This window comes from Mobula hypostoma, chromosome 29 (genome assembly GCF_963921235.1).
Source record: "Mobula hypostoma chromosome 29, sMobHyp1.1, whole genome shotgun sequence".
NCBI lineage: Eukaryota > Metazoa > Chordata > Chondrichthyes > Myliobatiformes > Myliobatidae > Mobula > Mobula hypostoma.
Genome location: NC_086125.1, coordinates 20893012 through 20909159, shown reverse-complemented (window position 1 = coordinate 20909159; position 16148 = coordinate 20893012). Strand labels below are relative to the sequence as shown.

Genomic DNA, 16148 nt, shown 5'->3' with positions numbered 1-16148 from the left:
ATGACCTCAGTCACTGCACTGTGCACACTTTAAAACACTTCGTAATGTCTTTTGCATTGTAAGTACATGCTGGTATTTATGTATTTATGCACATTTTATTCCGGATCCGTACTTTAACCTCGCTTATTTTTATATATTTATTTATTCTTTGTAACTGTTGAATGTTGTTCTTTGTTGCACGTCATGCTAACACACCACGGCAAATTCCTAATACATGTAAGTGTATTTGGCAAGAAAAAGTTGATCCTTGATCACAGACAAACAGGCCGTTCACCCCAATGATTCTGCGCCCATTTATGCTAGTCCAGCTTTATTCTTCCCACCTTTCCATCATCTTCCCGCTCAGATTCTACCACTGTCCTACCTATTTGATGTAATTTACAGCAGCAAATTAACCTCCCAGCCTGCACGTCTTTCTGATGTGGAAGGCAACCGGAGATCCATAGAGCCAAACAGGGAAACAACTCCTTCAGCCCACAGGGACCAAGATGCTCAAAGTTAGGTCCTCAAGTAACGCAATGTGAAAGATAACATGTTTCAGTCACGTTGTCTTAATAGCAACTATTTGATAGGATAATCTCAAACTCCTCAGAATAGAACTATGGGATCTTTTACATGCAGTTTGGAAAATGGGCAGAATAATCCTCAATTCTCTTCAGAATTAGGAAGTATTTCTTACGTGGATTGATTTTGGAATTGTCATTATAATCACCAGAGCAACTCTGATTTCCGCTGTGGAGTTTTCATATAGATTTCCAGCTCAGTAGAATGGAAACAGTACAGAGAAAATTAAAAAGGATGTTGCCAGGACCATGCCAACTAGGATTTTCATCTAAACTAGTCCCATTTGGTCCATATCCCTCTAAGCCTTCCCTATCTGTATTCATGCTATTTACTGAACACCCTCTGGGTGAAAATGTTGCCTCTCAGGTTCTTATTAAACCTCTCTCTTCCCATCTTAAAGAAAGATTATATCTCTCTTGATTTAAGGTGAGAGGGGAGAGATTTAATAGAAACCTATTCTAACCCTGGAGGGAATGTGTAATTCAGCCTAACCACGCCCCTCATGATTGCATACACGTTTATGAGGTCACCCCTCAGTCTCTTGCGTTCCAAGGAATAAAGTCCTGGCCTTCCTAATCTCTCCTTGTTACTCAGGCCTTCACATCCTGGCAACATCCTCGTAAATTTTCTCTGCACTCTTTCCATTTTAACCAGGGGTAAACCCACACGCAGACAGCACTGGAAACCAGAATAGCTCTGGTGATGATAATACCAATTCAGTACTTGATAACTGAGTGTTGGTCCATGGCCTCTCTCAGGTTAGAGGAGCAGCACCTCATATTCCATCTGGGTAGACTCCAACCTGATGGCATGAACATTAATTTCATCAACTCCTCCTTTTCTCTTTTTCCATTCCCCATTCTGTCTCCTATTTTACTGCTACTTTTATCTTCTACTATCACCTCCCTTTGGTACCCTCAATTCCTTTCCTTTCTTCCATGGTCCTGTCTCCTCTCCTATCAGATTCCTCCTTCAGTCCTTCCACCTCTTCCACCTATCATTTCCCAGCTTCGTACTTCATCCCCCATTTCCCAATCACCCATCTTCTATCTCACCTGGTTTCACCTCTTACGTACCAGCTTGTACTCCTTCCCCTCCCCCCGCAACCTTATTTGTCTTCTGTCCCCTTCCCTTCCAGTCCCGATGAAGGGTTTCAGACCAAAGCGTTGACTGACCCTCCATAGATGCTGTCTGACCTGCTGAGTTCCTCGAGCATTTTGTGTGTGTTGCTGAGGGTAACTCTGTCTGCCCTCCATATTGAACGTAAAAGATCCTGTAGATCCATTCTGAAGAGTTTGGGATTATCCTGTCAAAGATTTAGACAACATGATTGAAACAAATTACTTGCAAATACGAGATGCGCATGCTGCCAGTCCAGAGTAACACGCAAGGAATGCTGGAGGAACGTCAGGTTGGAGGCTACCCAAATGGAATACGGAGTGTTACTCTTCCAACCTGAGAGTGGCCTCCTCACGACTGTAGCTGAGTGTTACACAACTGACTCCTTGTAATAATGATCAGTGAGGCACTGAGAATCCGTACTTACCAGTAATTAACTTCTATTGTCTCATCTAAAAAGCACGTAGTTTCACAAGCTAACCACCTGTGGGCAGCCCACTACAGTCCCTACCCCTCCATGAACAGTCAATGAAGAGAAAAGTTATTACCTGGGAAAGGAGTCTTCGCGGGCCAGGCGTTCCTCGTGGTCCTGATCTCCACGTGTCCGTGGGGTCCTCCTTATTCGTGATGGTTGGCCTCTCGTCGCTGGAGGGTTATCACCCGTACTTGTTTGGAGCTCCTGACTCTTCTCGTGTTCCTCATCAGTTGAACTGGGTGATCTCAATCCCATTGGCTCAAGGTCACCTGCCCCAGCTGGGTCACCTTCATACTGGTTACTGTCCTGGACTACAACCAGCATGGTTTCATAGTTCTGCCCACCCCAGCCTTGAGTATTTGCACCTTTACACTCTGGCTATTCCAAACCAGTTAAATGAGGTGACCCAGAGTCTAGTGAGATTGCACATTGCTTCTTTGGTAGGTCTGGCATTTTACATAATAAATAGCTACTCATCTGAGAATAGTATCAGGTTTAGCAGGTCGTTATCTGAAGCTCTTTGTGTCCACATTCAGTTGCTCTGATTAGATTATCCCAGAGCAAAAATCAGTCCACAAATTGGGGAGGGGTGGGGTGGGGGAGGAAACAAAGACAAATGGTTTGTCTGCTTCCCCTGTCCTTGATTTGTCGAATCCACTCATTGTGGACTGTTGTTCCTTCTGGCCAACGGGAGGTCATGGATATGGGAAAGCAGAATGGAATTAAAATGGTTAGCACGGGTAATCCTCCCTATTGCAGACCGAACAAAAGTTTTTCTGTTTTTTTTAATTGCATCACTGGAGGACCTTATTCTGTGCAGTTTGCTTCCTGTTTCCTTCATCCTTTCAGTGTGAAAGAATGCCAGAAATATATCCTTACCTGCAGACCATTTCAGAGTTCTGGAAGTACTTTAGAATTATTAGCTCTTTTTCCGTCTTTGAACAACAATCTGTGCAGTATTACCCAGTTGCTCCAAGAATAGGGCTGCTTCACTCGATTCTGCAAGAAATGAAGTTTTACCATGTTGTTTGAGTTCAAATTTAATGTGATTCCAACTATATATATGTATGCTGCCAAACAAAACAACTTTCCTTTAGGCCAGGGTGTACAACACAGTAATTCACACATAACACAGAAAGTAATATTACTATAAATAAATGAACAGATAATAAGGTGCATTTATGTGATGAGTTAAAGAGTATACTGTATAACTCTACTGCTGTTTCCTGTGTGGTGAGAGCCGGGTGCTTGTAGGGAGTTCAGTAGTCTCACAGACTGGGGGAAGAAGCTACTTCTCATCCGAACCGTCCTGGTCCTAATACAACAGCACCTCCTTCCTGGTGATAGGGGGGTCAAAGAGATTGTTGGACGCATGGGAGGGAGCACTGATGATGCTCGGGGTCCTGCATACTCAGCGCTGCTGATGAGTACCTCAGATGGGTAGAACAGAGACCCCAGTGGTCCTCACGGCAGCCCTCTCAAGCCTTTGTACTATCTTGCAGTCGCTTGTCTCGCGGTTCCTGTACCAGGTGGTGATGCGCCTGGTCAGGGCACTCTCAGTGTTGCTGCTGTAAAAATTGGTTAGAATGAGGGTGGTGGAGGGGGAGCCTCGCTGGCCTCAATCTCCTCAGGAACTGGAGATGCTGTTGTGCCTCCTTAACTAAGGAGGTGGTGTTGTGGGACCAGGTGAGACCTTGCATTTATGTGCATACCCAGAAGCTTGGTGCTCCAAACTCTCTCCAAGGAGGAGCTGTTAACGTGCAGTGAGGAGCGGCCAGCCTGCACCTTGCCAAAGTCCGCCATCATCTCTTTAGTCTTGTCCACATTGAGACTCAGGTTATTGTGCTTGAATCATTCTCCCAGCCCCTCTCCCTCCTCTCTGTACACCATCTCGTGTTCTTCAAGGCATTCAATCCCAGAGTGGTTGTGGCAATTCTGTCCTTGCTCAACAACCTTTCAGTTTTTTAGATGTATTTCAAAGTTCAAAGCAAATTTATTGTCAAAGTACACGTATGTCACCCTGAGATTCGTTTTCTTGTGGGCATTGTCAGTAAATACAGAGAAACAGAACAGAATCAATGAATAACCACACACAGGATGGGCAAACAACTAATGTGCAAAAGATGACCAACTATGCAAATACAAAAAAGAATAAAAACAAAAAGCAAAGCGATAAATATTGAGAACACAAGATGAGGAGTCCATTAAAGTGAATCCATAGGTTGTAGGAACAGTTCAGTGTTGGAGTGAGTGAAATTGTCCCCACTGGTTCAAGAGCCTCATGGTTGAGGGGTAGTAACTGTTCCTGAATCTGTTGGTGTGGCTCCTGAGGCTCCTGTGCCTCCTTGCTGATGGTAGTAGCGAGAAGCGAGCACGTTTTAGATGGTGGGGGTCACTGACGCTGGATGCTGCTTTCCTGTAACAGTGCCTCTTGGACATGTGCTCAGCGGTGGGGAGGGCTTTACCTATGGTAGATTGGGCTGTGTCCACTACTTTTTGTAAGCATTTCCGTTCAAGGGTATTGCTGTTTCCATACCAGGCCGTGATGCCACTAGTCAATATACTCTCCGCTGCATCAGTGTGTCAGAATCTTAGAAGACGTGTTGAATTGTTGCAAGCTTTTAAGAAAATAGAGTTGCTGCCATGTTTTCTTTGTAATTACACTTGCTGGATCCAGAACAGATCCTCTGAAATGATAACACTGAGTACTTTAAAGGTGCTCACCCTCTCCACCTCTGATCCCTTGAGGAGGACTAGCTCATGGACCTCCAGTTCAAGGACAAGCTTGTCACTGGCATAAACCAAAATGTGTTGTCCATCCATAACTGGGCCCTGCACTGAGTAGCTGGCCAGGCTCATTGCACAGGGCACTCGATGAATTACATATGGCCCAGGCTGGGGCAGTCCGCAATACCTGAAGAATTCAAGATTCAGATTTATTTATCACCTGTACATCAAAACATGCAGTGGAATGTGCTGTTTGCTTTAACAACCAACGCACCTGAGGGGGTGCTGGGGTGGCTCGTAAGCGTCACCGCACATTCCGGCACTAACACAAATAAAAATAGTAATAATTTATTGCTGTCATGCCCCATTACTGAGATGAGATTTTTGTTGCAGATGGGGTTATTTTTTAATTAATTGAAATTCCCCAGGGGCTGTGATGGGCTATGTTGTTGGTAGTCCTAGCTTCTGGGTGCAGACTCACTTAATTAACCACTGAGTTATAATGATTACAACGTGTACATGATTAGCAGAGTAAACTAGAAGCAAATCTGCTGATTTTTTTTTCTCTTGGATTCAGGATTCTCGTGTTCTGATTGAGGCCTACAAATCAGGATTTGAGAGGCCAGGGGAGTTAGAGTTTGAAGACTACAGCCAACTGATCAATCGAACTTCTTCAGAAAATAGCATTGGTTCCCTTAAATCAGAGTCAAAGGTTGACCAAAGGACCATCGGCAAAAGCAAGAACAAACGCTGGCCATTCGGCAAGAAGAACAAGGTAAGGCCTGACCGCTAACTAGGGTATCATTAGCTAAGGTGTAGGTCAGTGTTGTACAGGTCACAAACCCATCTAGTCTACGCTGACCCCTTACACTAATCCTACTTTATTCCTCCCACATCTCCGCTAACATCCCGTTCCACTTCAACCGATTCTACCGCCCACCTCTAGGGATGACTTACCAACTTGCACGTCTTTGAGATGTGGGACGAAACTTCCCGGAAACTTTCATTGTGGAGTTTGCACGTTCTGTGTGTGACCACCTGGATTTCCCCCGAGTACTCTGATTTCCTCCCATATTCCAAAGGCGTGTGGGCCAGTAAGATCATAAGACCATTGAATCTGCTGTGCCATTTATTCATGGCTGATCCACTTTACTTCTCAATCTCATTCTCCTGCCTTCTCCCCATAACCTTTCACTCCCTGACTAATCAAGAATCTATCAACCTCTGCCTTAAATACACTCAGTCCTCCACAACTGCCTGTGGTAACAAACCCCACAGATTCACCACCCTCTGGCGAAAGAAATTCTTCCTCATCTCTGTTCTAAATGCATGTCCCTCTATTCTGAGGCTGTGCCTTCTGGTCCTAGACTCACCCATTGTAGGAAACATCCTCTCCACATTCACTCTGCCTAGGCCTTTCGACATTCAATAGGTTTCAGTTCTTCTAAATTCAAGCAAGTACAGGCCCAGTGCCATCCAACGTTGCTCATATGATAAGCCTGTCATTCCTGGAATCATTTTCGTGAACCCTCTTGTGAACCCCCTTCCTTTCTTGGATAAGGGGCCCAAATCTGCTCACAGTACTCCCAAGTGAGGCCTCAGCAGTGCCTTATAAAGTCTCAATGTTACATCCTTATTTTTATATTCTAGACCTGGCAAAATGAATGCTAACATTGCATTTGCTTTCTTCACCGCCGACTCAATCTGCAAGTTAACCTTTAGGGAGTCCTGCACCTCGTTTGCATCTTTTTGCATCTCTGAGTTTTGTCTTTTCTCCCCGTTCAGAAAATAGCCCACACTTTTCTTCCTTCTACCAAAGTGCAAAACCATGCACTTCCCAACACCGTGTTCCAACTGCCACTTCTTTATGCATTCTCCTGATCTGGCTAAGTCCTTCTGCAGCTTCTCTGTTTCCTCACCACTACCTGCCCCTCCACCTATCTTTGTATTGTCTGCAAGCTTGGCCAGAAACACATCAGTTCCATCATCCAAGTCACTGATGTACAATGTAAAGAGAGTCAGTCCCAACGTGGACCCCTGTGGAACACCACTAGTCACTGGCAGCCAATAAGAAAATCTCCCTTTTTCCCCACTCTTTGCTTCCTGCCAATCCGCCTATGTTCTATCCATGCTAGTGTCTTTCCTGTAATACCATAGGCTCTTATCTAGCTAAACAGCCTCATGTGTGGCACCTAGTCAAAGGCTTTCTGAAAATCCCAGTACACAGCATCTGCTGATTCTCGTTTGTCTATCCTGCTTGTTAATTCTGCAAAGAATTCCAACAGATTTGTCAGGCAAGGTTTTCCCTTAAGGACACCATGCTGACTTTGGCTTATTTTGTCATGTACCTCCAAACACCCTAAAACCTCGTCCTTATAAATCGCCTTCAACATCTTCCCAACCACTGAGGTCAAGCTGACTTCATTGCTTCTGCCTCCCTCCATTCTTGAAGAGTGGACTGATATTTGCAATTTTCCAGTCCTCTGGAACCATGCTGGAATCTAGTGATTCTTGGAAGATCATTACTAATTCTCCACAGTCTCTTCAGCCACCTCTTTCAGAACCCTGGGGTGTAGTCCGTCTGATCTGGGTGACTTTTCTACTTTAGACCGTTCAGTTTCCCAAGCACCTTCTCCCTAATAATAGCAACTGCATTCACTTCTCTCCTCGACACTCAATCTCCCAGCTTACTGCTAGTGTCTTCTACAGGTTAGACTGCAAAATACTTATTCAGTTCATCCACCATTTCTTGTCCCTCATTACTACCTCTCCAGTGTCATTTTCCTATGGTCTGATATCTACTCTTGCTTTTCTTTTTCTCCTTATATAACTGAAAAAAAAAACTTTTGGCATCCTCTTTGATATTATCAACTAGCTTACCTTAATATTTTATCTTTTCACTTTTTATTGCTTTTCTAGTTGCCTTCCGTTGGTGCTTAAAATGTTCCCAATCCTTTATCTTCCCACTAATTTTTGCTCCTCTCTTTTGTTTTTATGTTAGCTTTGACTTCCCTTGTCAGCCACAGTTACATCATCCTGTCTTTTATAATACATCTTTTTGGGATGTAGTTATCCTGTGCCTTCAAGGTTGGTCCCATTAACTCCAGCCATTGTTGCCTGCCGTCATCCCTGCTAGTGTCCCTTCCCAATCACTTTGACCAGCTCCTCTCTCTTGTCTCTGTTATTCCTTTAACTGCAGTGTAAAACTGATGAGTTTGACTTTGGCTTCTCCCTCTCAAATTGCAGGGTGAATTCTATCATATTATGGTCACCGTCTAGTTGGGGTTCCCTTACCTTACACTCCCTAATCAAATCCGATTCATTATGCAGCACTCAATCTGGAATAGCTGAACCCCTAGTCAACTCAACTACAAGCTGCTCTGAAAAGCAACCTGTAGGCATTCTACAAATTTTCTCCCTTGGGATCCAAAATTAGCACCAACCTGATTTTCCCAGTCCACCTGCATATTGAAATCCCCCATGACTGTTGTAACGTTGCCCTTTTGACAAGTGTTGTCTATCTGCAGTTGTAATTTGTAGCCCATATCCTGGCCTGTATATAACTCCTATCAGGGTCTTTTTACCCTGTAGTTTCTTAACTCTGCCCACAATCAGAAGATCAGATCAGATCAGAATCCTTTATTATCACCAAGTATGTGGACACATACAGGGAATTTGATGCCGGTTTCCCTGAGCTCTCGCTGTACAGAATCAACAAGCAAACAAAACAATAGTGCAAATAATTGTGAAATATATACAATGAGGTATGCCTGTGTATGTACAGGTGGACTTGGTTTATAATAGACTAAAATTCAAGTGTTCATAAAACTGATGGCATACGGAAAGAAACTGTTCTTGTACCTATTTGTCCTGGCATACAGTGATCTAAAGCGCCTACCAGAAGGAAAGAGTTGGAACAGGTGATGTCCAGGGTGTGATGGGTCTACAATGATGCTGCCCACAATGATCTCTTTCTAAGGATTTAATGTAATTTTTTTACCAACAGAGTCATGCCAACCCCTCTGCCTACCTCCCTGTCTGTTTGATACAATCTGTATCCTTGAATATTAAGTTCCCAACTATAATCTTCTTTTGACCGCAAATGTAGGTTAGTTCCGCACTGTAAATTGATCCCTGTGAGTGGTAGAATCTGAGGCAGTTAAGGATAGGATAATTGTAGGATTAATGGGTGTTTGGTGGTCAGCAGGACCTGTTTCCTTGTCGTATGGCTTCAAGGAGCTGGAGCACCAGGAAGAAACTCTCAGGGTCACAGGGAGAGCATGCAGACTCCACACTGACAGCTCCGGAGGTCAAGACTAAACCTGGGTTGCTGGAGCTGTGAGACAGCAGCTCTGGTAACGGTGTCACTGTGCTGTCCTGCGTTCTGGCGGGCTGTGAAATCCTTCTTTCCCAGCAGCAATTTATTTCACCTTTAAAAGTCTGACCACTTTGGTTATCTCTTCTCCCTGAGTCATTGTTTCGGAACCGAGGTTTGGTAATTGGATTATAGTGCAGTTGGGCTTCTTTCCATGTATTTTGCAGGGACAGATCTCACAATGATACCAAGTGCTACAGATTGGTGAGCTTTGAACAGGCACTATCCAGGTTTCCTTCACAGTAATTAACAGAATTCCGCTAAAGAAATCGAAAAAATAAAGTCAGTCATGTTTCATATCACTGGCATATGTTGCAAAATTTGCTGCAGCAAGACAGTGCAATACATAAAAATAGTGTAAAAATTACAAAAAGTATATATGGAAATTAAATTAAGTGCAAAAGGAGCAAAAGTAGTGAGATAGTGTACATGGGTTGGTTCATTGTACAGAAGTCTGATGGTAGAGGGGAAGAAGCTGTTACTAAAATGTTGATTGTTTGTCTTCAGGCTCCTGTACCTCCTCTCTGATGAAGAAGAGAGTTCATCCTGGGTGGCGAGGGTCCTTAATGATGGGTGCTGCCTTTTTGAGGCATCGCCTATTGAAAATGTCCTCAACACTGAGGAGGCTTAGTACCCGTTATAGAGCCGGCTGAGTTTACAACCCTCTACAGCTCTTGCCAGTTCTGTGCATACCAGACAGTGATGCAACCAGTTAGAATGCTCTCCACAGTACATCTGTAAAAATTTGCTGGAGTCTTTGACTTACCAAATCTCCTCAAACTCCTGATGAAGTATATTATAGCTGCTGGTACATTGCATCACAATCTTCTCATATTCATAGAGAAGGAAAAGACTGAGGAGAGGTTTGTCTGGTTCTAACTATCCCACCCAAACCATAAACAACACGGCAAAATGGATACTGGGAACAGAAACCTCTTGAATCAGTATTACTTACAGCTGATTTGCGATCATTTCGGTGTAGAGCCGAGGAATGGCATGCAAGCGTAGCAGGTCAAGTGAAATTTCTTTGAGTTTGCTTACAAGTTACTGTTATTTTCCTCTTCACCGTAAGTACACATCAAGTTCATCGTCACAGCTTTTGTCATTAAAAGATGCACAAAGTTTATACAGAAGTAAAATTGCCCTCCTAATTTTGCTGTCTTTAGTTTTAATGCTGAATGGACTGCTGTTGATGTTTGGCTAATTTTGGCTTATCCTTGCTACCTGGTCAGGCGTGGTCTCAGGATGTGTAGCAATCTGACTTATTTGAACAGGAGGGATGGAAGCAAGTAGGCTATTTGGCCCCCTTGAGGCTCTTTGCTGCTATTTTTCTAGATCATGGCTGATGTTCTACCTCCTACACTGTCATATACTGACCTCGAGCTTGCAGTGATCTCGGTTGGAACAATATCAGGGGCCTTGGGTAGAAAGAGAGATGAAGGTGGGGGAAAAATGGAAAATTAACCAGTAGATAATTAGAAACTGTGGATTATCCTGCAAACTAAGTGAAGGTGTCCTGTAATGTCACCCAATCTGTTGCGGAATTCATTGCCACAGAAGGCTGTGGATGCCAAGCCAGTGGGTATATTTAAAGTGGAGGCTGAGAGGTTCTTGAATAATAAAGGTGTCAAAGGTTACAGGGATAAGGCAGGAGAATGGTGTTGAGAGGGAAAATAACTCAGCCATTATTCAATGGTAGAGCAGACTTGATGGGCTGAATGGCCTGATTCTGCTCCTATATCATGTGGTCTTTTACCAGCTTGAAAGGGTATAGGTAGGGGTTATGTAGAAGTAAGTTTTGGAGATTGGATTGCTCAAGAGATCCATATATAGTTGCTTGGCCATATAGCCCCACCTGTTGTATGGTAGGAAAATACAAAATATGAGAAGGGAGTACAAGGTAATCATACCTTCAAGTAGAAAGTACGCTAGGATACCTGGTCGGGTATTGTTGCTTTGTAAGTACATTGGTTGTAAAGATCTGGCAGCGTGATCTTGGATCTTCACTGTGGGTGATCTGCAGCAGGATGCCAACAGGATACTCCCTCAGATATGACATCCTGAGGCCAGGAAGGAATTCCTGAGACAGGACCATCTAAATGCCACCCTCACTTATGGGCATTTATAACTTGGCATTCATATGGTTGATAGATTCTTGATTAGTAGGAGCTTCAAAGGTTACGGGACGAAGGCAGGAGAACGAAGAACAGCCATGATTGAATGGCGGAGCAGACTGAGTGCTCCGAATAGCCTCATCTAACTTCAGCCTGCCGTGTTTGCACCGACTATCATGCACAAATCCAACTTTATTCCTTCCACGTTCCCATGAATGCCTCACAAGTTAAGGGCAGTTAATCTATCAGGATGTGTGGAGAAACAAGAACATCCAGATAAAGCTCTCATAATTCACAGGGAGAGCAGGAAAACTGCACACACAGATGGCACGGGTGGTTAGATTGAACACAGGTCGCTGGAACTGTGAGGCAGCAGTGCTACCTGACTTCTGCTAAAGACAGAACGCAATTTTAAAGAAGGGAATTAGAAAGGCAGATTCAGTTTAAGATTAATTTATTTATCATGTACATCAAAACATACAGTGAATTGCCTTTAGTGAATTGCCCCCCTCCTCTCCTTTGCCATTCCCCATTCCCATTTCCCTCTCTCACCATATCTCCTTACCTGCCCATCACCTCCCTTTGGTGGTCCTCCCCCTTCTCTTTTTTCCATGGTCTTCTGTCCTCTCCTATCAGATTTCCCCTTCTCCTGCCCTTTATCTCTTTTACAAATCAACTTCCCAGCTCCTTCCTTCACCCCGCCTCTTTCTCCCAGTTTTATCTATCACCTGCCACCTTCTACTTCTTCCTCTCCTCCCCTCCCCACCTTCCTGCACTGACGTCTCCCTTTCCAGCCCTGATCAAGGGTCTCGGCCCGAAATGTCGACTGCTGTTCTCCTCCATAGGCGCTGCCTGGCTTGCTGAGTTCCTCCAACATTTTGTGTGTGTTGTTTTGGATTTCCAGCATCTGCAGATTTTTTTTTTGTGTTAGTGAAATGCCTTGTTTGTGTTAACAAGCCACACAACCTGAGCATGTGCTGGAGGCAGCCCCACAAACGTCTCCACAGTCCAGTGCCAACATAGCACGTCCACAATGCTTGGCAGGACAACAGAGGATACAGCAAACAGCAGCAAAACAAGCCTCGTTCCTCCCTCCCTCCCACACATTGCCCTTCAACCCCAGGGCGGGCATTTTCCAGAAGAGCATGGTATACCTTTTAAACTAGGGATAACTGGAAAAAGGACTTCTATTATTTCTTGAAAATGGTAGAAGAAATGAACTCCCAATTCTTAACCTGTAGTCTAGAGTTATTTTGATCTTCCACTGTTGCAGATGGTTTCCTGTAGTACAGACTCCCAGGTGATTAGTATGTTTGGGGATTTTAACAATGATACAATAGCTTATTCAGATGTAATCAATATGACTATTTCATTAGTCAGCACTGAGCCTTCAATGCGAAAAGCAGGTAAACTCTTGTTGAATTGTTGCAACCTCTCGCTCCATTTCATCCACTCTGCCCCCAACTAGTCTACCTCACTGCCCTCTCCTATCACATTTCTTCTTCTCCCTCAGCCCTTTACCTTTTCTAACTCTCACCTTGCAGCTTCTTACCTTATCCCTTTCTTCCCCTCCCCCCCCCCATCTTCTTATTCTGGCTTCTTCACCCCCTCCCCTTTCCAGTGCTGACGACGGGTCGTGGCCTGAAACGTCAACCGTCTGTCCCTTTCCAGAAATGCTGCTTGACCTGCTGAAGTCCTGCAGCATTTTCTTTGTGTTACTCTGGGCGTCCGGCATCGGCAGAATCTCTTGTGTTACAGAATGAGCGCTTCAGCTTGCTGATGGAAAGTCGTCGACGCCAAACCGTGTTTCCCTCTCCTGAGAGGCGCCCGTCCTGCTGAGTGTTACCAGCAATATTTTTGCTAAACTTTACCACAGTCAGTTGTCAGTGGATAGATTAAAATCAGGAAACTGGCATGCAATTATTCCTCCTCCAGCAGTTTTAACTGCAGAGTACGCTGGAATACATACACGGCTGAGCACCAGAAAGCCCTATTCAGTACGAAGTTCAATCTCATGGATTCTAGCATCATTACACAATCCTGCTCTTTGCTGTTTCCACACATTCTCACGACTGTACTCATTACTCCTCATCTCCCAGACATAGGAGCAGAATTAGGCCATTTGTCCCATCAAATCTACTCCATCTGGCCATACATCTTCCTTTTTCTTCAATTACATCAGTTCAGGATCATCCACAAACTTCGATGTTTGTTTTCTTTCCTTGGCAGAATAATACACAATCCCAACAGACCAGTGCACGTGTTTCAAACAGCATTAACCATCTGTCTATGTCCAACCCTTTTCAGTTCATCCAACTCCTTATGAACTGTTCAGTAACACTCGGCACTGACAGTGCCTGAGAAACTGTGAGGAAAGAGAGCATAGAGTTCAGAATCAGGTTTGTTGTCACTGACATAGGTCGGGAAATTTGTTGTTTTGTGTAAGCAGTACAAGACACAAAAGATTGCTGTAAGTTACAAAAAAAAAATAGCCTGAAAGCAGAATAGGGAGGTAGTGTTAATGGGCCATTCTGAAATCTGATGGCAGAGGGGAAGAAACTGTTATTAAAATGTTGTATGTGGGTCTTTAGGTTCCTTGTACCTCCTTCCTGATGGTAGTAAAGAGAAGGCATGTCCCAAAAGATGACGGAGTTCTGCAAGAGAGAATGAGCAGGAGGGAAATTTTTGAAGTGAAAGCTGGCACAGCCATGATGGACCAAATGGCCTCTTCCAAACTCATAGGAAAATATAAGAAACTTGTGTATGTTTACACAATTATTATTTTTTTTAAGTAAAAGAACCATTCCAGCTATGTCCTGGGATATCCTCTTATGTGTTTTGATTGGGTCGGGAAGGATTTTCATACATCAGTTGATAGGAAGTGATTTGGTCCATTGGAATTCTATGCATGCTTGGAGATGGTCTAGGAGTGTGCTGTAAAATATGACCATTTATGTAACTATCGGATATTTTCATGATTTTTTGGGTCAGCGTATTGGAGGGTAGAGGACGGGGAAAAAGCTACTGATGTGTTTCTAATTTCAGTGAATTGTGTTGTGATATCTGGCAGGCACTAGGACCACATGGAAGAGCTTCATGCTATTCTGATTGCATTCACAGTTTCCTGCCAGATGTCATGCGTCTGGGTTCATGAGTAAAATCCAAGAGAAAAAAAGAATAGATATCGCTTCTGTGCAACTATGCAGCAAAACAAGTTAGCAGTGATGATGTATTATGAAGAAGCAATTGACAATACAGGTGGCAGTTTCAAATAGCTGCTCGGGGTTGGAACTCCCATATCCTTGGCTTTGTTAATAGACTCTGAACAAAATAAAAGCAAGGAAGTCATGTAAAACCTTTTATAAACATCATTAGGCCCCTGCTGTGTTGTTGTATCCTGTTCTGGGTACCACACACCCTTACAACACAGGACACTGTTCAGCCCATCCAGTCTGAGCTAGCTGTGAGATCAATTCTATCAATACTCCTCTTACAGTCATAGTCATCAGCATGGAAACAAGCCCTTCAGTCCCCCTGGTCTGCGTCGACTAAGATTCCTGTCTAAACCAGTCGCATTTGCCCGTGTTTGGGCTATAGCCTTCTTAAAATTTGCCTACCCATGCATCTTTTAAATATCGTTAGTATACCTTCCTCAGTCAGTTCATCTGGCCGCTCGTTCCATATACTGACTGGTCTGAGAGGAAAAGCTTGTCTCTCAGATTCCTATTAAATCTCTTCTCTGGTTCTTGATTCCTCAACCCTGGGCAAAAAAACAAATGAGTACATTCACCCTATCTATGCCCCTCGTGATCTTATCTGTAAGATCAGCTTTGCTTCTGTTACTTTGGGAATCAATGACACCTCACGCTTACTAGCTCAGTTCATGTGCACATAAAGGGAGTGTAATTGACACAGAGAGTACTGCTTCCAGCAAGGCGTGTCCAGAGTAAAAACAAGTCTTAAAAAGGTTTTGCTTTTAACACTCTTTCATTTCTTTAACCACCTGATATCCATTATTCTGTCTGGTAACTAGGGCCTTTTGTGTGATTGTGAGTTTGTGAAAGTAGGCATTGCATCAGTGCCAGAGACACAGACACGCATATTCTCCAGACCCTTTTATTCTAGTTTCTTATCTTGATCTTCTTTCATGTGTCCCCATCGTCCCGACACACCCAGGCTGGGAAGGAAAGTACAATGGCTTGTTGCTGTAGTTCCGGGGCCCTGCAGGGCTGGCCCGGGCTTCAATCTGAAAGTACCGAGCACTGTGGACCTCCTGTGTCCTCAACAATGATGATTCAAAGCTAGGTAGGAAAATGTGGAGAAGTGTGAGATGAGGGGTGATTGGGGTGGAGGTAGGTGAGGTGTGAGGGGGAGCTCAAGTTGAAGTTCATTTTCATTCAACTATACACATATGTAGCACCGAACGAAATAACGTTCCTCCGGAAGAAGGTGCATGACACAATACATATATATATAGGCATCCGTTAGTCTCGTGGGACCATGGATTTGTGCCCCGGAAGGTTTCCAGGGTGCAGGCCTGGGCAAGGTTGTATGGAAGTCCGGTAGTTGCCCATGCTGCAAGTCTCCCCTCTCCACGACACCGATGTTGTCCAAGGGAGGGGCATTAGGACCCATACAGCTTGGCACCGGTGTCGTCGCAGAGCAATGTGTGGTTAAGTGCCTTGCTCAAGAACACAACACGCTGCCTCAGCCAAGGCTCGAACTAGCGACCTTCAGATCACTAGATGAACGCCTTAACCACTTGTCCACGTGC

The 16148-nt window shown here is 44.2% G+C and overlaps 1 protein-coding gene across 1 annotated transcript in view; it reads left to right on the top strand.

Annotated features, from left to right (window-relative positions):
* The window catches only part of trip10a (thyroid hormone receptor interactor 10a), a 195983-nt gene that overhangs the window by 140713 nt on the left and 39122 nt on the right, over positions 1-16148 (top strand). The window contains exon 9 of the mRNA XM_063036010.1: positions 5463-5660. Within this exon, the coding sequence (XP_062892080.1) occupies positions 5463-5660 (198 nt within the window). The remainder of the gene's footprint in view (positions 1-5462; positions 5661-16148) is intronic.